At 37.3% G+C, this 25,471-nt stretch overlaps 1 protein-coding gene across 5 annotated transcripts in view; it reads left to right on the forward strand.

Annotated features, from left to right (window-relative positions):
* Positions 1-24,437, forward strand: part of NT5DC1 (5'-nucleotidase domain containing 1) — a 90,816-nt gene extending 66,379 nt beyond the window's left edge. For 3 of the 5 annotated variants that reach the window (XM_083355589.1, XM_083355590.1, XM_083355587.1), the window contains exons 7-12: positions 2,970-3,144; positions 5,958-6,055; positions 10,911-11,029; positions 11,504-11,662; positions 16,146-16,314; positions 22,842-24,437. In XM_083355589.1, coding sequence (XP_083211715.1) covers positions 2,970-3,144; positions 5,958-6,055; positions 10,911-11,029; positions 11,504-11,662; positions 16,146-16,314; positions 22,842-22,957 — 836 coding nt within the window. In that variant the 3' untranslated portion in view covers positions 22,958-24,437. Of the gene's footprint in view, positions 1-2,969; positions 3,145-5,957; positions 6,056-10,910; positions 11,030-11,503; positions 11,663-16,145; positions 16,315-21,630; positions 21,690-22,841 lie in introns of all 5 variants that reach the window. The other 2 variants (XM_083355588.1, XM_083355591.1) reach the window with 2 other exon arrangements.
* The last annotated feature ends 1,034 nt before the right edge of the window (positions 24,438-25,471 follow it).

The raw sequence follows: 25,471 nt of genomic DNA on the forward strand, positions 1-25,471 counted from the left end.
TGTAGAATATATGATTATAAACTAAACCAGAAGTTGGCATGTCTCTTATTTGTTTGTTTATAGCAGGGGTAGGCAACCTTGGCTCTTTTATGACCCGTGGACTTCAACTCCCAGAATTCCTGAGCTCAGGAATTCTGGGAGTTGAAGTCCACGAGTCATAAAAGAGCCAAGGTTGCCTACCCCTGGTTTATAGTAATGTTTAGCTTTTTATTAAATGTCACGTTTTATGTCCATCTTTTTCTACAATGTAAAGAACTTCTAATAGGGCCTCCCAATATTTAATTCATTCAAGTATTTTTCTGGGCCAGGCTAACCAGGTTTTTGAAGTAGTTCTTAGTAGTGTTAGGCCTCCAAAAATGAGATACCTTTGATACCTTTGATTATTTTCACCAAGTTATAGGTTTCCAAAATAAATAGCAGGCAGATTATACTGGACAGTAATTTCATTTCCAGATAAAACGATAACGTCCTTTCTGGTGGAGAAACGGTGGGGTTTCATTGTTATTAGAACTCATAGGACTGTATTTGAATTCTACCATTTTGCACTGTATTTGGATTAGAATTTACTCAGTTAAAAAGATTCCATCATAAAGGAAACTGGCAGATTAACAAGAAAGATAGACAAAAAGAAGGAGGGGAGTAGGGTGCATAGTCATAAACATTTCATTGTGAAGCCTAGCTTGCAATTTTAAGGTTGCCAGCCCACCACCAATCTATCATTTCATCTATGAGTTATGAACAAGACAGAACAATCTTAAGTTTCGTAAAGTAAAACAACCAGCCTAATTTGCCACTTCTTCCAAATCTTTCCCACTTGTGAAGTAATGACCCCTTTCTGGATTTTTTGACTGAGAATTTTCCCATGGTGACCAATTCTTTATATGTAGGAATGCTGAACTTTTACCAGGGAGATGACTGGATTTAGAGTTTGAATAGTGTTGCAAATTCTATTCCCCAACTAATAGCTGGGGCTAATACAAGCATTTCAACATTTCATTTAAACGTAACTCAGTATAAACAAAATCAAGTATAATTAATATGAAAACTCTTGGGGGGGAAAATCAGTTTCTCCACAATTTGGGTCAAAGAGCCAAGGGCTTAAGGACACAATGCAACCTACTGATAGGGCTGATAGTTTAGTTCATTTTAGGAACTAAAAACTTCTTTACATCTGGAGAATCAAACTTAATTCTCCTGGCCTCTGTTCTGCTTACAGAATGTCCCTTTGATTTGCCTCAGCAAAGGGGGAGTTAACACTTCAGTGGTACTCCCAAGAATCAGTGGTAACTTCTTTGCTAGATTAAATTTAACAGACTGGGCTTTATTATGAGTTCCTTACAAAATTCAGTAATTTCTTAATGAATTAATATACAAATCCAAGGGAAGGGACTAGTCAAGGAAATTCTGGATCTATTAAAGTTCACAACGTATCATTTAATACTTTTCGATGCAAGCAGTTTTGTCCTGTTGAAGTTAGTGGTTTAAATCCAGGTGCTTCTTTTGAAACATCTTCCAAGACCATATTGTTCCTGAAAAATATTACACTTTCAAGTATCCTTTGATCCTTTTTATATAATAATTGAAGATTACAAAGCTTAAATCTTTATTTTGCTTTTGATCAGAAAAGAATTGGGCACATTCCACATGGAAAAGTAATGTCTAAGGTTTCTTAATTGGTTCAGGGAAGCTGACCACAGATATTTAGTGGGAAAGATGAATATGTGTAGAAATATTAACTGATCTGGTTTGCAAGTTGCAGTCAAAAGTGTAGCCATTGGAAATTCTGCCCAAGTTTAATTTATCATTTATTTATCATTCCATTTCATGCGAACTTTTACTTGCTGGATACTGAAATGTTGCATGAAATGTTTCCTTCTTTTATGATGTTGTTTAATAAGTTTGTTTATTAAATTCCAGTCAATACATTTATTTTTAGTACTCAGTTTTGAGGAAGAGTTGTAAAATTATCTCATGTTCATACTTTCTGTTCTGTACTGAGCAGAGTCTGCCTTATAGAGTACTTAGATATGATGAAGGATGTGAATTACCCTGCGAGAGTCAGAGTAAAAGAATTTGGAAAGATGGAAGTAACACCTCCATTTCAATTAAGAGATTCCTAGAACTCAAATTCAGAGGTCAACTCACATGGATTTCCACACAGAAACAGGAAACAATATATCCTAGGAGACGGCAACAGGCCAGTGAATAGACATTGTTCTAGCAATTAATTTTCTGAAATGTCTCCTGTGTCCCTCCTAAAGCATGTAAAATTCTGCTAATGATCTGTTGACTTCCAGTTATAAGACATATAAACATTCCATTACCTAGCCAGCAATGGAACTGATAGCACTTACTGTTTATACTTCTCTGAGATGCACATTTCTTTTAGAATTAAAAATTGAGAATCTGCAGGCACAAAAACATACTTCTGACAGATTAGATGTCCACTGCTCACCGCAGGGCTTCCAGAAGTACAATAGCTGGTTTCTCTTAGTTAAGAAATAGCTAAGGAAATGCCAGTTCTTGTTCTAATTAGAAGGCTTCTGGAGGAACAGAACAATATCCAGGTAATGTTGAGGCTGTGTCTTATTAAATTCAGTTTGTTAAGGAAAATATATTAATAATTTTATACTTGTGACCAGCAATATATTTTTCCTAGTATAAACTGGATTGAAATTCCATTCCCTTGCTTCTTCTTTTTTTTAGAATTCTTTAATAGGTTACAAACCAGGAATGCTCAGTTATGCAAATTCCATCTGCCCACCAGAATATTTATGGCAGTTCCTTTTCAATACCTTTCCCAAAGGAATTCTCTCAGCTGCTTTTTAAAAACTTAAGCATTTTTTTTTAAAATTGAGCGGTGTTTGAATGGAATGAATGCTGAAACAAATGCTAAAAACAGATTCTTGGACATTGATAGGTCATACATGTGACATATTCAATCATAACCTTATTTTTCTACCTTTCAGAAAACTGTGGAATGTACTTTCCTGAGGTGAAAAGCAACCCAGGAAAATATATACAGTCTTGTCCTGATTCTGTCAAAAAATGGTTAAGAAGATTGAAGGAGAGTGGAAAGATTCTGCTGTTAATTACCAGCTCTCATTCTGACTATTGCAGACTATTATGCGAGTACACTTTAGGGTAAGTGAATGCTGTGTTACTTCAGACTTCTTTTGCCTGCTAGTAGTATAGCAGTTAAAACAGTTCATGATAATGAAATCTTTCTTCTCGCATGATCTGTTAGCTATTTGGAGCATTCCTCCAGATCTCTCAACCCCGGTAAGGATGGCTGGAAGCCACAAACAATATTACTTGAGGTTGCTACTTCTCCTTCTTGAGGGAGAGGGTTAGAAACCTATCCAATAAGTCCTTTTATTCTACATGTATGAAAGAGTTTTAGAATGAGATGATTATTATAAGTAGCTATCAAATTCTATTATATCTGAATACTAAGTATGAAGTTTGAAACCAAACTGTTTGTTTCTTTCTGTGTAAGTAGAACAAACTCCTCAGAAGGCTGCACAGGTCATTAGTTTGACTCCTGTCATATTAGTAATCTAAATGATATTCAATACTAGGGCCTAGTTTGGTTGCTTTCATAACAATTTCATTGAAGTTCATGAGCAGATTCAGCAGAAATATATCAGAGTAGAAAGGCCTCATAGAAGTCATTTTGCTTCCTTTTTCCACACTTCTGAATTTCTGTACAAAGAATTCTGGATATCCCCAAAATCTCTTCCAGATGCTTCCTTCCCCCCCCTTTTTTTGTGTGTGTGCAATGATTCTGTAAACACCATATTCTGCATATTACACAACATTGTCAGCCATACTCAGGACCAATCTAGAAAGTATGAATAACGTAGGGGCTCAGATCCGGTGTGCAATTATTTGGCTGGAATACCTATTGGCTTACTTCAGTGGAGTTTATATCTGTTTCGGCAGTTTGCTGTGGCACCTTGATGGATGCATTAAGGCAAGGGTCTGCAACCCCTAGGCCATATCAGTCCCTGGCCTGTTAGAAACCAGACCACACAGCTGAAGTTGAGCAGCAGGCGAGTGAACAAAAATGAAACCATTCCCTCCCCCCAATCTGTGGAAAAATTGTCTTCCACGAAACCGGTCCCTGCTGCCAAAAAGCTTGGAGACCGCTGTATTAAGGTTGTTCTTAATTGTACTTTTGCTTTTGCATTTATGTTTTATTTATTAAAATATTCATTCATCATTCATTAAATTTGTATGGCTGGCCATCTCACCTAAGCCACTCTTTTAAGATTCTTTATAATGTATTTTTTGTGGCTTGTCATTAGCCTCCCAGGATTATGTATTTTAAGATGGGCAACCATGTACAATTTCTAAATAAATAAATAAATAAAATGTATAAGATCACATTATGAAGTACATCAAAATAAGAAAATATCTCCACCTTTGGCAAATCTTTTTTCACGCATACCAACATATTGATAACTACATTTGTTTTAACTTGGGCCCTTCTCATTTGCAATGGACTGTGGGCAGTTTACAACATAATACCATAAAAACCAATAGAAAGCAAAAAAGAAGGCCAACATAAAGACAAAATGGAAATAATGCATATACCCAACAAGGATCCATTTTAGCCCTAAGCCTGGGAGAAAAAACAATTCTTCAAGCTTTATGGAATACAAACAAGTGGCAGGGATGGGGGCTTCATTTCAGGGGATCTCATTCCAAAAATAGGCATTGTGACAGAAAAGGCACACTTCCTAGATCCTGGTAGATGATATTACTTAATCAAGGGGACCTCAAACGCCAACTTTGCCAGCACAAAAAGCTGGACAGAAACCATGGGCATGTAGTCCCTCAGTCTGGCCATATGCCCTGTAAAGCTTTATATGTAATAACTAGCACCTTTAAACACACCCAGAAGCAGTCTGGTAACCAGTACACTCATGGAGCAGAGAAGTCATATTGGCAAACTATCACTGCCTGCGTCATTGCATTGTGGACCAGCTGAAGCTTCCAAATGGTTTTGAGGGGCAACCCCCCCATGTAGAGCACATTACACTAGTGATGAGTGTATGTTTGTCCAGTTATTGAATACATATATAATTTGTATAATCTTGTACAGCATTCATTTCCAGATATAACAGACAGATATTGTTGGCCTTGTTATTTGGTTGCTAGTAGCTAATTAATCTAGATTTCTTAGTATGTCATTAACAACAATAATTCATTAGAAATGGATATTTGTTTCATGTTTTGTTAAATTTTTACTACTTCCCTGAGGTGTTTCTTCAAAAAGGAGGTGCAGTGGCCCAGTGGCTTTATATTGCTAGAAACAATCTCTGCTCCAACTGTTCAAGTCCTAGTACTGTTGTGGCAGGGTGATCTCCTGTCACTCGCCTCAGCTTCTGCCCACCTAGCAATTCAAAAGCACGTTCTGTGCAAGTAGATAAATAGGTACCACTTTGGTGGAGAGACAAGCTAGTGTTTTGTGTGGTGGTTAGAATCTTGCCAGCACTGAACCTTCCTGGTTGCGACACCCATTTGCGAGGTGGCTTCAGTGGAGGGGAGAAGGGCCTTGGATGACGCTGCAGGAAAAGCCATTCTTTCTTTCTGATGTGAAGCTAGCTCATCCCTCCTGTGGCACACCATAGGAAGCGCACAAGCATGTACCTAACAGGACTGGTAATCAAGCAGCCAAACTACTACTCTGCACTAGCATTGTAATCTCCTGGCTAATGCAATAATAACGCCATACACTAAATTAAAAAAAATCCTTCAAAAGACTGGGCTATTTATTAATTGCATGCACATAACCCATATACCTGCATATATCTAGTCCCTACCTGAATATACTGTTTATATTGTAACAATTTTCTCCAAGAGAGAACAATAATTGAAATGTCATTTGTGCTTACTCAGACAGATGAAAATATCAATTTATTTTTTTGTTGTTGCTGTTGTTGTTGTAGGAATGATTTTGAAGACCTTTTTGACATTATAATCACAAATGCCCTGAAACCTGGTTTCTTTTCTCAGACACCAAATCAAAGACCTTTCCGGACTTTGGGTAAGCTAGAATTAAACATGTGAGCCATTTTAAGCTATCAGCAGCTCAGGTTTATAGCCATAGGCATGAACATAGCTTTTTGGGGTTTTTTAAAATGGTTCTCCATGGTTAAAAAAAATTCAGAGAGAAAAATGGTGAAGATAAGAAATATAAAAAAACAAGATGTTAAGGCATGAATAATTGGTGTTCAAAATAAAAAGGAAGCAGAAACCATCCTTGAAACATCCTTCCAGTTTCATGATGATAGTCTATATGAAGTTAATTTTTAAAATGCCGTATGATTTGTTTTTCTAATTAACTGCTATTTAAGTAAACTACCTGTCCTTAATTGGGAGACTCTTCCATACTTGAATGCCATAACTATCTCTCTTCATAAGTATTAAATGAAGTGAAGGGCTCTGTCTATTATTAGGGGAAATGGGTTCAAGTATGCTAGTTCTCTCTGTGCATTGCCCACCAGATGTAAAAGCTCTATAATAAAAGTCTATCTGGAAAATTTTCATGGGGATTAGAAGTGCTGATTTTCCAAAATTCTGATACATAGAAGTCTCCATGAGTAGACTTCAGTTTCAGGCACTTGGCCTATAACACATGGTGACTTGTTCAAGTGCTGGCCCTACCTGAAGAAGACCATGAAAAATACCCCATCTCAGGATAGATTATGGTGGTTCGTTATATGTAATAAAAATGTTGCACAAACTACAGATTAGGTTCTTCCAGCTGAAAGGCTAATAAACTAGGTAATATTTGTCAACATGGTTCAGACTCAATAAATAAATTTTTAAAAAATGACTGCAGCATAATATTGAGTTAAATGTAACAGCAGAACACATTAAATGAGTTGTACATATTATATAGCTTTTCCTAAGATCATGCATGATCAAGCGTACCTTTGATGCCAAAAATTATTGATGTGCAATGGTTTGATCATTTATCACATTATTTTATTAATTAGAGTTAGTCCCATAGCTTCTGATAAACTAATATTTCTCTGAAAATCAATATAATTGGAGTTATATAAACAGAAGTTTAAAAGTCCCAACCATATTATATGGATGATTTGAATATCTTTTTGTTCTCGCCTTGGATCAGATAATTATGGCTAGGAATTTTAGTCAAGTTTTAAATGCTTTATTGAATTGGATAATATCCCACCTAAATCTGACTCCTTGTGTATAGAAAGCCTAACAAGTTTATATGTTGGAGGTTAACTTTTAGAACATGTGGTAACTTTGAAATCCTCAGGAACAACAATTCATTTTCTTTTCAGTTGCACATGGATGTTGCTCCTGATTAGATTATTTTTTTGATACCTTTAAAATTTTGTTTCTCTTATTTGTATCCAATTTCCCTTAAAATAGGCTCTGAATAGGAGTTTCAATCTCTCCTACTGGAAATTCAAATAAAACATAACATAGAACATGGGTCCCCAGGCCACAGTCCAATAGTGGGCTCTGGCCCATTTGCAACGGGCCATGTGAGCAGCAGGCCCACACGCACGCGCAGCTCAATTTGCATGAGCAGCAGGCCGGCATACGTGCACACACGCACACAGCTCAACTTGCGCAAGTCAAGCTGCGTGCTCATGCAGTTGCGCACTAGCCCACTGCTTTTGCAAGTTGAACTGTGCGTGTGTGTCTGCCAGCCCACCACTCACGTGGCCTGGTTGCGAATAAGTCATGGCCCAGTAGTTTAAATAGCAACATAGTAGGTTGAAAGCTCTTGTTTTAATTCTAAGCAATTGTCAGGAAAACAAAAACTCTTGAAGTCAGTTCTAGTCCAAAAGGAATTTTTACTAGGACATGCTTGGTTGTGGAAATACAAGACAGGACACAGATTGAAACTTTATAAAGAGTTCCCGGTTCACACACCCCCTTCCCTGAACCCCATTTGGTCAGTCCCCCATCATTTTACTTTGTGTCATCCCTTTCGTGGGAAAAAGGGAACTTCGAATCTTTATGGTTATTGCCTTCTTCCTTTACAGATTCAAATGGAGACACAGGCCAGATGCCTTCTTCCCTAACCCTCCCCTTTGTTCCCCCAGTTCAAAAGGTTTCCCTTGGTCTTTGAAATAACCTAAGGCAGGCTGAATCCACATGCGCTCCTCCTTCCTCGGGAGATGGCAGAATCCATGGGGGGGGATAATGTTTTAAACATACATTTATGAATGTGATATAAATGGATTCTGACAGCAATTGAAGGACAGGTTTTATATTTACCACAGATAAAGGGAACCTGGGAAGTCCCAAATGTAATGCCTCTAGCAGGAATAGAATGCCACATGTTGACCAAACAGTATTGTACATTTTTAAGGCTGAGTAATGTATTTTAAGATCTTTACATTAAGGAAGTCAGGTGGAAAATGCTATTTGCTAGGACGTGCTTGATTACATTAGAAAATTGTCAAAAATAAATTACTTTTTTTCAAGTTTATTTGTTCGTATTAATGTTTGTGTGTTTGTGTGTGTGTGTGTGTGTGTGTGTGTGTGTGTGTGAAATGTTTGTTAAGTATTTAGAATGCACTTGCTTAGGTCCCAAACACGGGACAAACCTTATTCCCTGTTTCAGCCTAACCCAAGGCCATCTACAGGCAGTAGCCACAGCAGTGGCAGCTCATATTTGTGTAAATTTTCATGTTAGCAATCCAAAAAAAAAATTACATATGTGTGTGTGTGTGTGTGTGTGTGTGTGTGTACACACACACATACATACACACACACATAGAGAGATATAGATATGGATATGGATTAGAGAACAAAAAAAAGTATATGTTATATTAAGAGAGAAAAGATTTGAAATGGAAATGGGCTGGTCACATAGCAAGAAAAACATGGCAGGTGGACCTAGGCAGTCATAGAATGGATCCCAGTTGATATTCCCTGAAAGAGACCTAAAACAAGATGGATCATTGACATCAGCAAGTATTGCGGGCCCAGTTGGCAAAAGAAAGCTCAGGGCCATATTGTTTGGAAAGATGTGGCAGAGGTCTTCATCCTGCAGTGGACAGACAATTGCTAAAATGATGATGATGATTACATTTATATGTGCAGCACAAGGGAGAGTATTTCATATACATGCACTTACTCTGGCAAGCTCAACGGGATAGAAGGAAGTAATTCTAGCTGCATCACTGATCTTTCTAGAACTGAAATTCAAGTAAACAAGGCTTAATACATGGTTTTTCTTTGTATTCATAAAAAGCCAGTGTGATATAGTGGTTAAAGTGTTGGGCTAGAACCAGAGAGGTTCAGGTGCAAATCCCACCCTCAACCATGGGAACTCACTGGATGACTTTGGCCTAGTTTCTTTATCTCAACTCAGTATACCCAGTCAGTTGTTGTTAGAGAGAGAAAAAATTGAAGGAAGGAGTTGCCTTGAGGTCCTGGAAAAACAGCTCCATATAAATAACAAAAAAATAAGAGCTTCCTCTTATTTGTAAGAAGGACTGAAATCCAACAGAGACTCCCACTGGAGAAAGGGTGAATAAGTAGAAGTTACAGTATTTCCTCTGCAGCTTTGCATGCATTTTACACAGTTGTCAGATGAATAGTTTCTAAGGTAGTGTAAGGACAGGAACCAGTAAACCCCTCCTCCCTCTCTTAACAGGCCCATCCAAGGACAGTATTCTTATTAATTGAGCCATAGATTCCAACATACCATAATTAATATTGTACATTTTTCTATCATATTCTGCCAGTGATTCCTCCATGAAATCTAATTACCAAACCCCCCACGCACGCAAGTGCACACACACACATACGATATAAACAGCTGTGTTTCATATTAAATGTTACATTTGGCATTAGAGCAATAAGAAAGTTACACAAAATTCATTAAATTGTTACTTCTTACAAAGGCGCAATATTCTTTCTTGAGGACTGAGTACATTTCTAGCTTATTCAATCAAGTGTTCATAAAATAAATGTTCCATTAAGGACACAAAGGACCTCAGTTCAGAAAATTACAGTATCAAAAATTCCTTATAATCAAGTTATAATCCACACTAGTGAAGTTCTTGGTGCTCTCTAAGTTTAGTTGCTTGCTTGTAGATGGTTCATCATCCAACCAGATAGCATAATGCAGACATGTCAAGCTCGCGAGGTCACATGACGTCGTGCGACATATCGGAGTTTTTTCCCCATTGCCAGCCATGGGATGGGCGCGGTTTCCTTGTGACGCGTCCAGCCCGTGGGCTGGCAGTTTGACACTCCTGGCATAATGGCTCTGTAACATTAATTTCTAAGTTTGCTTTCATTTACATCGATACAGATATAAATCCCCATTTTATCCTTTTACTAAACTAGCCCAGTTCTTTATGGATTAGGACGCTGAGCTTGTCGATCAGATGGTCAGCAGTTTGGCGGGTCGAATCCCAAGTGCCGCGTAACAGAGTGAGCGCCTGTTACTCGTCCCAGCTTCTGCCAACCTAGCAGTTTGAAAGCACGTAAAAATGCAAGTAGAAAAATAGGGACCACTACGGTGGGAAGGTAACAGCGTTCCGTGCGCCTTTGGCGTCTAGTCATGCCGGCCACATGACCACGGAAATGTCCTCAGACAAGCGCTGGCTCTTCGGCTTTGAAACGACTAGCACACGTGTGCGGGGGAACCTTTACCTTTAACTTATAGTTTTAAAACTTCTTCCTTTAAATCTTTCTCAAGGCAGTTGTAAATGTTATTAGTGACTCCACCAGAAGAATGAGAAACAGTGAAGCGAACTATAATTTGTGGAAAATGTTTTGTAGGTATCATTTGGTATATTCTTAAGAATTACATTTGTTTAATGGGTCTTTCAGAGGAGGGCTTTTTTATTTCTTGCATTTTCACTAAAACAGATAAATTTTGTTTATTACTTCAGAGAATGATGAGGAACAAGATGCTCTCCCAACCCTGGACAAACCTGGCTGGTACTCTCAAGGTAACTCGACCCATTTGTGTGAGTTGCTGAAGAAGATGACTGGCAAAGTAGAACCAAAGGTATTTTAAAAAGCAGAAGCAAAGACATCGTAGCAAAGCCTCCTCATAAGAAGGCTTTCTCCACATCGACACAAATTCATCTCACTCTCACTAAGGACCAGTTTTTAGAGATCCAGTAGTAAGCCACAGCAATGACAATTACGTAAATATCATCTAACAGGAAATACGAGCCAGCATCATACTCATTTTTAATATTGAATACAAGATGCGTGTAGCCTAATTTAATGCACAATGACCTTTCCAAGAAATACCAATTGTGCTAAAGTACTTTATTCTCAAGGCGTTGTCCATTACATCGCAAGCTTAATTAGTAATTATTAACATATTTTAAGTCAGAGATAACAGAAATTAGTTTGGGGTTCACTGGTTGCTCCTAAGTGATTTGCAGATGATCGGCAAGGACTCATATGCACTGAATGTTCAAATACAGCTATTTATTTGTTAGATGCAATTGTTGCATTTCCTTATTTCCAGGTCGTTTACTTTGGTGATAGCATGCACTCAGATATTTTCTCAGCTCATCACTATTGTAACTGGGAGACTGTCCTTATTTTGGAAGAGCTTGGAGGGGATGATGCTGTGGGACTTACAGAGTCACGGTCTGAACCCGTAGAGAAGAAAGGAAAGTACGAGGTAAGGATAATCTGGTACAACCCATTTCCTCCTCCATTATGGGATGGGTTGACATAGCATTTTGAAAACCGTTACAGTTAGCCCTCAACGTACAACAGAATCCGTTTAGTGACTGTTCAAAGTTACGCTGTCGCTGAAAAAAAGTGACTTACGGCTTTTTTTTCACACTTAGGACTGGCGCAGCGTTCCCGTGATCAAAATTCAGACTCTGGATAACTGACTCATATCTATGATGGTTACAGTGCCTAACCTTTTTATTGTAGTAAAGGTAGTGCTTATCCGTTATTAGAAGGCTGGGAAACTTCTTCTCTTAGTTCTTGGCAGCTTTCAACAGTATCAGGATGCTGGCAGTTTTATTTCAGCAAACCTTTAAAAGGCCACAGATTTATGGTATCCTTCCCTGAATGGTTTCCTACACAGATCTAACCATTATTTTTGTGTATTAAAAACACAGTTTCAGTGATTAAAATGTTTCCATTGGGCTATGTTTCAGAGATATTTCCTTACCTAAAAAGAGAAACAAAATGATTGGGGTGGGCAAAACAACAGTGAGAGTAGGAGTGACTTCTGACTTCCTGCCACTTTCCCCATTGAGTTTCCTTGTGGGACACTGTCAAGGAGGTTTAGAAACCTTCCTTCCTTCCTTCTTTCCTTCCTTCCTTCCTTCCTTCCTTCCTTCCTTCCTTCCTTCCTTCCTTCCTGTAACCGGTTATAGGTCATGTGATCACCTTTTAAGACCTAGCAAGCAAAGTCAATGGAGAAGCCAGATTCACTTAACAACCATGTTACAGTTAATCACTAACTGTAGTGATTCATTTAACAACTGTGGCAAGGAAAGATGTAAAATGGGGCAAAACTCATTTAACTGCCTTGCTTAACAACAGAAATTTGGGGCTCAGTTGTGGTCGTAAGTTGAGGACTACCTATACACCAAATGAGTTCTCATAAAACACATATACCAAAATATTTTTTGCGGACCCTCTCTCAAATCTTAACCATTGTTTTCTTCACAAGAATGTAGAGGTGATTTGCCATTGCTGCCAAAATCTAAATGAAGCCATCTGCTGTGATACATACTTAAAGAAAGAGAGGCATGTGGGTGTATCCAGGACATAAATGTCTTTAGAATACTAAAATTGGAAGGAAATGCTTGCTGTTTTTTTAATGTAAAATTACTAGCATGGCACAAGATTTCAGATGTGGGTAGTCTCACTTAACAATTGCAGTTGGGATCTGTAACTTTGTTGCTAAATGATATATAAACATCAAGTATCCATGCCTGACTTATAGTGGTTGTTAAATGAATCACCCAGGATCATTAAGTGTGATGTCATGTGACTGCAGCTTCCCGTTGACTTTGCTTATTGGAAACCAGCTGTGAAGGTCACAAATGGCAATCAAGGGTCTGCGGGACTCTGTGACCATCATAACTGCATGCCAGTTATGATGGCAGCAGAATTCTGATCACCTACCTGCAGGGAGGCTGTAAGATTGAGGACCAGTCATAAAATCTTCTTTTTCAGGGCTATTATAAGTTCGAATGGTCACTGAATGAGGCAGTTATTCATTTACTGAGGACTATCTGTACTGAAAATGATATAAAATGAACATGGGCCTCTTGGACTTTAGGATTCTAGTGGTGGTTTATAGGTAATCCACATTTGCAACCAGGATCTTGGTGGCAAAGCAAGTCGATTAAGTGAGTCACGCCTGGTTTTATTGTATTTTTTTGCCAGTGTTGTTAAGCAAATCGCTGCAGTTGTTAAGTGAAACGTGGTTGTTAAGTGAATCAAGCTCCCTCCATTGACTTGTTTGTTAGAAGCCAGCTGGGAAGGTTTACATGACTCCAGGATGCTGCAGTGATTGTAAATGTATGCCGGTTGCCAAGCACCCGAATTTTGTTCACATGACTGTGGGGACGCAGCAAGTTTCGTTAAGTGTGAGAACCGGTAGTAAGTCACTTTTTCCAGTGCCATTGTAACTTTGAACGGCCACTAAAGAAATGGTTGTAAATCAAGGACTAGCTGTATCAACCCTAGACACCAATTAATTTACGGAATGGCTGAGAATGAATGCCGAAACCTTGCTCTCTCCTCACCAAATAAAGGATAATTGTCTGCTTCACAAAGTCGTAGAATAAACAAAAAACAAAGAGCTGGTATACATATGTGCCCTAAAAAATAATTAGAATTTTGCTTAACAGTTCTGTTGTATTATTTGTATTTCATGTCATTGTCAATGTATTTTTTTTCCTTTTGTTTTATTTCTGAAGAAGTACATCAAAGTAGGAAGATGAATGAACTGTGTTCAGCTACGGCTTCCTTCCTGTGTTTTGCAGAACTAGGAAAGAAAAGAAACATAGTCTTATTCTTATTCAAAATAAACACTTGCAGCACAGGATAATAAGTATGCTTTATGCCTTTCATGAAGAATGCCTTGGATAGTTCAAAGGCATTTTCTATTGACTGCTATACAAAGTTTACTTGAAGAGTATCTCAATATCCCCTGGTTTAACTCTACAGGAACAAGAGAAGGACGCTTTTCTATTTTTACTATAAAAAGCAATTTGTTTCACAGAACCAGTTCTTGTCACGTTATTTACATTTCACTCAGTAATACTGGTAGTAGTATATGATGCAGATTAATTGTAGGTCTCTCCTCAGTCAAAGAGAGATGATTTTCACCCAGTCACTCTCTGACCCCAATTTATCCCGCAAAATTGTTGTTGCGGGGATAAAATGAAGGGTGACTCTAAAACTATGATCACCAGTAAGCTCAATCACCTTGAGTTATGGACCTTAATCTGTTGTGTGTGGTTCTATAGTTTATAACTGCATCATTACATTCATTTTAACATTTACTTAAAATAGATTCTGTTCCAGTGTTTTGGTTCTGAACTAGCTAAATTGAAAAATAATGTGCAATAAATCATTATGTTAACTATTATATGGAAGCTCCAGTGCACACAAGTGGAGAGCTCTCATCATTTTGTTGAGTGTCCTCATGTCCAAAAATGTTTCATTTCTCTTCAATGAATAAGCCCAGAGGGCATGCGCTGCAACAGAAAAGACAGGTTAAACAGAAGAAACGAGTACTTTGGCAGGTCAAGAGGTTTGGGCTCCATTTCTCTCCTCTTATTAACATTGACACAGTCTTGTCAGCTGGAACTGGAGAAAAGAGAAGAACCACCAGAACACCATTCCCATGTTGTAATCCAGGGGTCCACAACTCCCGGTCCGTGGACCAGTACCGGGCTGCGGCATGCCAGCAACTGGTCTGCATAAACAAGCAAAGCCCCATCCGCGGGATGCAGGCAGCACAAAAAATCATGTACCCTCTGGTGTGCGGAAAAACCTCTCTCCACAGAACTGGTCCCTGGTGCCGAAAAGGTTGGGGACCTCTGTTGTAATCAGTCCGAAAGGATAGCCTGATTGATGGTATCAAAAACCACTGAGAGATCAAGGAGATTTGTTTGTTTGTTTGTTTATTAAATTTAGACAGAGGGACTCTAGGTAGTGTACAAATAAAATATTAAAAACATTAAAACTCAATATAAACATTTAAAATAGAGGCAAGATTCAGAATGATTGCACAATCCCCATCCTAGCTCTACTAGAGGTCTTGAACAAGTACAGTCAGTGCTCTCTGAAATCTAGCTGAAAAGGATTCAGATAACTTATTTTCTACAAATCCCTCTGAATTTGCAACTCAGACACCTTCTCAACAGCTTTCTCCAGAAAATGGGAAAGATAGACTAAAAGAAAGTGGCCAAAATTGTTGGGTCCAACAATGGTGTTTTAGGGAGGGGGGTACACACCAGACTTGCTTCCAGATAGGTAGAACCATTCCATTTCTCAGAGAAGTAACCACTGTGTGGATCCAACCATGTAACTTTCCAGGAGCCCCTGGGTGGCTAATCTTGTCCAATACTTTAGGAGTTACCAGATCAGATTCCTCCCAGGCAACTAAACAAGACCATACCTCAGTTCTACAACCCAGATCTGCGTCGAATCCAACTCTGAACAGATCTGATTTGATTTGACAGATGCCTAGAATATTTTTTTTGCAACAACCCTCTAGATCAGGGGTCCTCAAACTTGGCAACTTTAAGACTTGTGGATTTCAAATCCTAGAATTCCTCAGCCAGCTTTGCAAGTCTTAAAGTTGCCAAGGTTGAGGACCCCTGCTCTAGATGAAATCCCTAATATATACAGGTCATATAAGAAAAAAATGTCACCAGCAGAATTTCTTTAATGCACGGGAAGTGATTGAATTTGGAAATGTGATATTTTCTTGTGCCTGGGAGTGGATCAAAGTTTCTTGACTGACTCTGTTATTGGGACTTTCCTGAGCGTTCACCAAGTTTCTTTTTGTGTGCCTAATGCCTTGAATATTAGAGAGATCCCATTTACAAAGAGGCCATATAAAACTATAAGAGCACATATGGATTTTATGTTTATCTTAGTGTTTGTTTATATTCCAGGGACATCAACCCAAAGCTCTCCATTCTGTTTCTAAACAGTGGGGTTCTTTCTTTATGGATACTATTTCAGGAAAAGAAAACGAAGAGGAAATCTTAGTAAATACATGGTCTTGCAAATCTGTTCATGCTTATAGCACAATTACAATCCCAAGCATTGAAGCCATAGCAGGTAAGAATAATAATGATCCTAAGCCAATCCCTGACATTTTCAAACCATTCATTTTAAAGTCAAATTCATATTAGTGTCAAATTAATATTGATGATCAGAATTCTAATGCTCTGCCCAGAATAAATCTTTTATTGATTGGCCGCGCCGAGCTTACATTTGAGTAAATATTCATACGTTTTCATTGTAAATCCCAGAGTAAATTCTACTAATGCATGGTTTGAGCTTGAGAAAGGGAAAAGAAAACAGTGAAAAGTAATCATTTGTATCTTCATTAAAGCATATTGACTTGTTCTCCACAAAAAATGATTCCAACAGCAGACCCATAAACAAAAGAATTTTTTTTCCAGCAGTAATGCTTTGTTATGTAAAACATCAGGTGATCTAGTATGGACAATCTCCATCTCCAATAATTAAGTTTTATTCTATAATCATAAATCATGCATTGACAAGAAGAAGGAATGGGTATGGGCTAAAATCCTTTGCACATATTTTCTCTACATGCATTGTTTCTTTTCATTTTAGCAGTTAATAATAGTAATGATGATGAAGATGATAATGATGATGATAATAATAATAACTGAATGTTAGCATAACAAGAGCACACAAAAAAGAGAGCCAACCCACCCCCAGTACTGAATGAGAATAGTAACAGCAGCCACCATTGTAAGTCCAATGGCTGTAAAAGTGGTGAATATACCGTTGTTGCTTGAGGACTGTTGGAAGTTAAAGACAGATTTCAAAAAAAGCTACTTATATTCCATTCTCAAAGTTATGACAGCTGCACACATGTGATCACATTCTGAGTTTTGGCAACAAGCTCCTATTTTAAGACTTGTAACAGCCTGCTATCATGTGACTGCAATTTGCAATGGTTTTGGCCCTTTTCCAGCAGAAAAACAGCAAAAAAAAAATCAATTGGATATGCTGGATTCGTTTAACAGCCTCATGGTCCACTTAACAACCATGTGATTCGCTTAACAAATCACCGTGACTTGCTTTACAACATTATAAAAGTGGTTGCAACATTGAATCCGGTTACATAGCTCCTCGTAGACTTATGAGTTCCACTGGGGTCATAAGTCAAGGACTACCTGGTAAAATTCTGGCAGTGGCCGTGCTGAACTAATCCTAGTGGGGAGGGGGGATTGGAGGTCCTGTCCAATAATGTCAGGTAGACTTTGTAAGTCCTCGTCTCATAGAATGTTATCTGCACAAATCTTAAAGGCAGGGTTTTTTTTCCCACTCACTGTTTCCTTTTCTCCTGAACCAGTAAGTACGATTAGTATAATCCCAAAGTTGCTGGGTTTTAGAAAGCTATTAAAACCTGGCTTTTCCAACAGGCCTTTGGACAGAGTGATATGTTTTGAAGCTAATATGTTATGAATGTTGTTTTCTTTTGCAGCCTTTTAAGATTTTGCTTTAGTGTGCTTGTATGGTTCTTGAAGAATAGGTTGTCTTTCTTTGTGTGTATGTTTATGTACAGTACTATATATAAAACCTCATTTATGGAATGGGTTGTATAAGCTGTTCAGTGTATCAAATTCTCAGGTTTTTCCTGATGATCTAGTAGGCAGTTTGGCCAAGATTTTAGTGCCTGCCTAGAATGGGAGCTCACACTAGGGATTACATCATGGCAATAAGAGTAAGCAAAATATAAGTATTTCTTTTGTTTTCTTCACGACTGCTATCAGCCACTTAAGACCCCTCTTTAAGGTGACTTGCCCCTGCTGGGAAGATTTGATACAAACCATCTGCAGGGCCATTGTCAAGAATATTCTAGATAACTGACAGATGTTAGAAGTCACTCAGATTCTCTTGGAGTTGCATTCTGACTGGGTTGGTCCTGTCAAGTTGACGGAAGCATGGTCTGGCATAGCAAACTGGGAAGGAAAAGGAAAGAGGGAAGGGAAGGGAAGGAAGGAAGGAGTATGCTGCCCTCTTCAGGAAGTTAATAGACCCAACATTTGGCATAATGTTCATTCCGCCGGGGCCTGAAGACCTGGCTCTTCGAGCTCTCTGGCCCAGGCTGAGGATTAATCTTATTTTAACTGGGGTTTTATTTATGCAGGGACAAATATAATTTTTTTTAAATTTGTTTTTAACTTTTGTATCTTGGTTTTTTAATCACCCTGTAAACCGCCCTGAGTCCTTCAGGAAAGGACGGTATATAAATGTAATATAAATAAATAAATAAATAAATAAATAAATAAATAAATAAATAAATAAATAAATAAATAAATAAATAATATTTATCCAACATTCAATCTTCTGTTTGGGGAAAATTGTTGAAGAAAAGTAGTCAATATGCACCTTCAAAGAGTCTTGGGTATTGCCTTACCTGGCATCCTTGCATAAAACTCTCTGTGTGTATGTTGTGTATGTGTGTGAATGGGTGTATGGGTATATGTGTACGAGAGAGGCTCCCAATATATTATATGCTTGCCAGCAAATAGAAAGAAAAATGACCAAAGACATGAAATAATTTCTATTAGTCCATTTTCTGTGTCTTGTATCATTGAGGTGAATGATTAGAGAGAAATCATTTAATAGTGAGGTTTCTTGGTTGACAAACGGTGTCCCATTTTCTCAGTCTGGGTTCCCAACTTGTCCCTTTGTTTTATAAAGACAAACCATTTTTCTTTCTAGCAGAAAAGGAACAGATTTGAGTAATCTCACTTTGTACATGACCCAAGGCAAATAATTTTTCCTTCTGCAGATGGATGTAGGTTGGAGAAATCTGCCTGCAAGAATGTATACTAGAAATGTCTGTGCTTGTCTCAAAAGGAAGGCTGGCAAAACAATCTTGTAAAAACAGGTTCACAATACGTATGTTGTACTTAATGTTTAATTCATAAACTGCTCTGAGAGCATGACTCACAAAGGTTTTCAGTAAAATACGTTTAGCAAATACAGGAAGGAACAATCTGAAAACAGTGGGGAATGCCCTCAATGCACTACAGTTCTCATAATCCCCCAAAATTAGCTTTTTTGATAGCCTTGGCTGTCTGGGGAGGTATGTAATCTAGAACATCTGTTGCATGCCAGCTGCACAATACCAAAGTACACATGCAATATTATCAGTTTAGCTTTATTGATAAGAAATTAGATTGATAAGGACAGGAACTAGCAGTTCCCACACAGTGAAGTATTAAGTCAGGTGATACCCAAGGCCATCCAAAGCAGCAATCTCCATCCTTTCTGGCTCGGCGGACTGGTGGGGGGGGGAGAGGGGATTGTTTTGCGTACACATGCATGTGCCATTTTCAGAAATACAGCTTCGTGCATGCATGCATTCTCACTCGCCCACTGCTTCCACGGCCCAGTTCTGAACAGGCTGCGGTCTGACAGTAGGCCGCAGACTGGGGGTGGGGATCCCTGATCTAAAGAATGGCCAGTTATCCATTGATTTGGTAGAGCAAAAAAAAAAAAGCCTTACATTTAAGCCCACAAGCACAGGGCTATATGAGAGATTTTCTTTCTGTACAGTGCTATGGACAAGTTCTCTGCAATAAAAACGCTAAACTTGCTGAGTAGTACTGGTGAGCATTCCATTGCATAAGCCAGTTCTTAAAGTAGTTAAATCTCTCTAAAAAAAAAAAAAACCTCAGTTAACAGCCAAGACTATGTGAAGCCTGCCTATATTTCAGTATTCTGCATGATCTTGAATGGTGGTGTTCAAATTGTTAAATCACCCGGTGAGTTCAGGCATGCATTATGATTAGGGGAAAAAAGATCAAAAAGGATTTGGAATTGGAAAACAGTGGGGAGCCTCCAGTTTGGGTCTTCTGAATGTGGGATCAGATGTCTTTCACATCATAACAAAATTCTGAAAATAAAGAAGTACTTAAAAATAGAGCATTCCTTGTTCAGTCTTATGAGGAAGTGATGAAGTTGGGCAGAATTTCCTGATCATAAAAAAGGGGGGATAAAACAAGCTGCAAGAAAGAAAAAGCTCCAAAAAGAATTGCATGTGGCGTACCAAGACACATTAATATTTAGTGAGCAAAATAAATAGCCAGGCAAAAATAGATATCAGCATCGTTCTGTAACAAGTTGATATATAGAAGGAGACAATCCTCAGCTGTCTCAATTCCCCATTAACCTGTTTCCATGCAGTTTTCTGAAATTCTTGGTACAATTGACCTGTAATTCTTATTTTGTTTATTGTCATGAGGGGTCATATCAGAGCAATGATAATGTTACCTAGTTTGGGTCATGAAATGTCTGCCAAAAAACAACCAAGCTCAGAGATCACCAAGAACTCCTCATTTCAACCCTGAGCTACAGATATTGTCCTTTATTGTTTATTGTCTCTTGGCAACCTAACCCTTGTTTGAATTTTGCATGTTTTTTTAAGCAGGAACCAAAGCACACCTTTTAACGTTCTGCATTATAAGTCTGTTGGATGCCTAGATATTATTTTTTGTGGACTAACTCAAATTACTCCTGCGGTTGTTTCGTCCTTATCTGCCGGCCAACGAGTGTTTTTGTAAAAAGTCAGAACATACTTGTAGGGAAAAAGAAAACAAAACGCCATTTCTTTAAGCTCCAAAAAGCAGATCATATAGCTTTGCCCTGATTTTATATTTATTTATTTGATCCCACCTTTATTATTTTTGCAAATAACTCAAAGCAGAAAACATATCCAACACACCTTCCTCCTCCCATTTTCCCCACAATAACAGTCATGTGAGGTGAGGTGGCCTGAGAGAGAGTGACTGACCTAACATCACCCAGCTGGCTTTCATGGCTAAGGTGAGACTTGAACTCACAGTTTCTGGTTTGCCTTAAAACTTTTAATTTTATTTTATTTTATTCTACTTTATTTTATTTTATTTTTCAGTTGAATTGGAAATATTAAGGACAGGATTGAAATTGGACAGACATTCCCATCAATATGCTACTCGGTAACTACCAGCCAGTATCAAGTCCTTGAGAAATATGATTTCAAAACCAAGTCAGTGACAAAGAATATAAGAGCATTTTTGAAGAATGCTTAAACTACCAAATAGTCATACTGGTCTTTCATATCTCTTGGCATTTCCATTTTAATATGTCCAGATCTAAGAAAGAATAGAGTTATTGGTTCTTGAAAGAAAATCATTTCTTCTTTTTTCTGTTTTCTTTTAAGAACAAAATATTTGCGCTTGTATTATTGAAATGGATCAAAAAAATTCCCAGTTAGGCTGGTCTCCCCAGTCTTCTTACCCTGATTGCAGTGTATAGTTGTAGGACTAGCATAAGCAGAAAGCCCTGCCAGTGAAGGTCACAATTTATATATTCCACAAAATATTTCATTCTTCCAATTTCCCCCAGAAACCTATGCAGGAGAATTACCAGTTTCACAAGTTTATCTTCCCACTCAAAACATCAAGGTAGGTGCTTACTGAAGATCTGTAGAGATAATGCTTACTAATAAACAAGGGAGCAAAAATAATGGTAGAAAATATTCCATTTTATGGATAAAATGTAACCAAATGATCTGTTTCTAGTTTTACATTACTGTGAAATTGGTAATTTGGGCTTGGAATCAGAAAAGGGAATAATATACACTATTCTTTTAACCAATAACTATATATAATATGTTCTTTCAAGAAGAATATTTGAGTTTATCTTTAATATTTCCATTAATTACCCAAACAAATTATTCTGACCTTTAAAAGATCTGGATGCAACTGGTATTCAGTTGCAGACTAATTTGTTCTAAATAATATATCAATTTTTAATCATCAAAATAATTTAGAAAGTTTCCTGATGATATTAGAAGAAATATTTATTTGCCCATATTCTTTTTCCAGACAGCTATGTAGCCATTACAATAACAACAACAACCATGGACATCTCAGATTAATGTTGTACTTTTTTATTGTAAGAAAAGAATGCCCAAGGTTGTAACTATAATATGATTATGGGAAACATAACATTGCTCTTTTAAAATTAGGATTAAATAATTAATGCAAAGTAGTATCTATAATTCAAAATTTGTTTTCTGGATATGCTAGCAGGTATATTATTGTCATGGTTCATCCTATGCCTACATAAGTGATACAATATATTTGTCACTAAAAGATACATATTTCAAATTATCTAGAATCACTTTTGCTTTATTTTAAACAATTCACAGAAGGAAAACCAAAACATTTCTTTTATATGCTCAGGCATATAAACTCTAGACACAAAACATGTAAGCTTGTGGTGTGCTTAAATTGTTGCAATATTAAGCAAACAGATTAAAAAGCTTAAGAAACAAATGTATTTTTCTTTGGAGTTTCTGGGATCATTTATTTATTTTATTTTATTTATTTTAATCCCATTTATATCCCGCCCTTCTCTGAAGACTCAGGGCGGCTTACAAGCTTAGCAGTAGCCTTCATTCTATGTATATGCCTGCTTATTAGGGCTTTCACACACACTCCAAGTGGCATTATTACAAAGTCAGCTTAATTGCCCCCAACAATCTGGGTCCTCATTTATATTTAGATGTGATACAGGTATAATTCCTAATCATATGTGTTTCTTTCTTTCAGATTTACCACTTGATTATCAATTTGGTACATTTTCTTCAAATAGCTCAATAACTACTGGTTACTACCCCAAACCTCCAAAGTCGTTATCATGTGGGAAGCGAATGGCAACCAAATAAAGCATCTTTAAAGAAAAGTAAATCTGAATCTTCATCATGCTTAAGCAAAAATGTTGGAAGCTATCGAGAATCATACAAACCAAATACTATATAAATTCAGAAGACATTTTGGAAAGGACTTAACCAGGCTGAAGAAAAAGAAACTTTCTATTTTCCTATTGATTGTGATACATCCATCTACTGTCTAAATAACATTTTCTGTTTTCTGAAGATTTGCTGCAGACTTATAATCATATCCTGGGTACCTATGTCAGTTCATGTGTTACATGGACACCTTATATCCATAATAACACAAGGGAAGCATGTGCTGTTAACTGTGAGCAATATTCTATGATAAGATAGCTTTGTACATACTTAATCCTGATTTGAGGTCCAATTCCATCAATAATAATAAGAGGAAGAAGAAGTTGGAAGGACCTTGAAGGTCATCTAGTCCAACCCCCTGCTCAGGCAGGAAACCCTATACCATTTCAAGCAAATGGCTGTCCAGTCTCTTCTTCATACTGAAAAAAGTGATATGTGTGAATAAGTTTGATAGACTTAGGATTTTGAGGATTATGCAAGAAGGGCTGAATGTAGCAATTCCTACACAATGAGGAAGGATAATAATTAGCCTTTCATTTCAAAGTCTGATTAAATTTTGTAGCGTGAAATACACTTTTAATAATTTGAATTAGCATTCAAACCTGTCAAATTAAGTGAACGACTTTTAGAAAATCTGTTCTAAGAAATATATTATTAGCCTGTTTCCTGCTCAGGGCAAACATAAAATTTTATATTTAAGCCGATTAAGATGCTGAACACTGTTTTGCTGCTAGGCATTTACCTAATCTGCAAAGTGCCCTCACCACTGGCATTTTAAAAAAAAAGCACTTACTTTACCTCAACTTTGTGAGCTTTCTTCCCAGATGGTATCTCCCTTTCTTACATCATCATTCTTTCTTGTAAAAGGAAATCTGTAATTGTTTAGAAAAATAGCCTGGAATTCAAATTTGTAAAAAAAAAAAAGTATATTGGGATTATGAAATTACAGTATTCTGAATCTTCTAAGATTCAAAAATTAGTTTTTACATTATTCTGATACTAGAATGTGCTTGTCTATTCAGAAGAGAACGCTATTCACATCAGTTGAGTTTACTGTTTCCTAAGTAGCCATAGGATTGCAATTAAGTCTGCAGTTTTATGAGCATATAGAAATAAATGTTAATTTATTTAAATAAGTCTAGGACTATACCATAAGCAAGCCAATGTTTATGTCCATTAGTGTTTTCTCAGCAAGATAAACCTTGGTATGTTGGATTACATTCAACTTTTCTTGCATGTGGGCTACTCCCTCAGAAAGGGTGATCTGTTAGTATAAATCACAGTTCAAGGATCTGGTAGTATAAACTTGAAATGTCATGATTTCTGAAGCCTTCCATCTGCTTTGGCAGTTCTCATCTGTATGAAGTTGAAAATAAAGGTTATTTATTCTTGAGCAGCTCTGGATTCTGTTACTTGAAGCCATAGAAGAAAAAGATTATGCTGTATGGAATGCAATAAATATTATAATTAATGACAATGATGCATTGTTAAGCATTGATGGGTGCTTAGGAGGTAATTACAAATTCAAAATCATGACTCATTTTCTTCCACTTTGAATACCTGTTAAGGTCAAAAAGGGAGGGAACTGCTGAAAAGTTACTGCCCTCACACAATGGAACCAATCCATATCTCCCTCTTCTTAATTCATTTGGGGAAAAGACCAAAAAAAAAACCCTAAAAAATAAGGTCACTTTTCTGTTGAATCTGTCATTTTATCCTCCACTCAAATGTCTATGGAGATTCTCAGTCATCCAGATAAGGTTGTCCCAAAGGTGTTTGCCTCCTGAAAAAAAGCACCTTTGGGGTCTCCACTCAAATCGTCTCACATTAAGCATTCTGGCAAGCTATATAATTTACTGAAGACTGCCAAATTAAATAACTATTTAGGATGATGTAATCAAATTAGGTTCCCCTTAATACATATATTTTCCTCCATGACAGTAAACACAGGCTACATGGTAGCCTTCATGGTATATTTTCCTGGAACAATGAAACATTAGGCCCAAATAAAACTGGAACTTGTAAGGGAAAATGAACAGGCAGTTCCTAGAATATTTTTCTGGTAAGGAAGCAGCGCCTTAATACACATCCAAATACAAGGCAGTTTGAAACCGCATGGGAAGTAGGCAAGATGGCACATATAGCTATTCTGTTCTTCTCTTTCAAAGTAATGTTATGAAAAGGAGAGAAAAGTGAATTGAACAAAAGAAAGATTAAAAGGATATCAAACTTTGCCTTGCTTTCACCTTAACTTTATTCATTACAATATCTCTCTCCATACTTTCTATCCTTGCAAACCGTCCTTCATTCTACTACATGTATACACTGAATTGTGTATTGCCTTTTCTTTTTTGTAGGCTGTACTGGGAATTTAAAAAAAAAAACCTGGAAGAAGGCAAAGGCAGATCACTACCATAATGTTGCCAAATA

The sequence above is a fragment of the Vipera ursinii genome (assembly GCF_947247035.1).
Source record: "Vipera ursinii genome assembly, chromosome: 1".
In the NCBI taxonomy this organism is placed as follows: Eukaryota; Metazoa; Chordata; class Lepidosauria; order Squamata; family Viperidae; genus Vipera; species Vipera ursinii.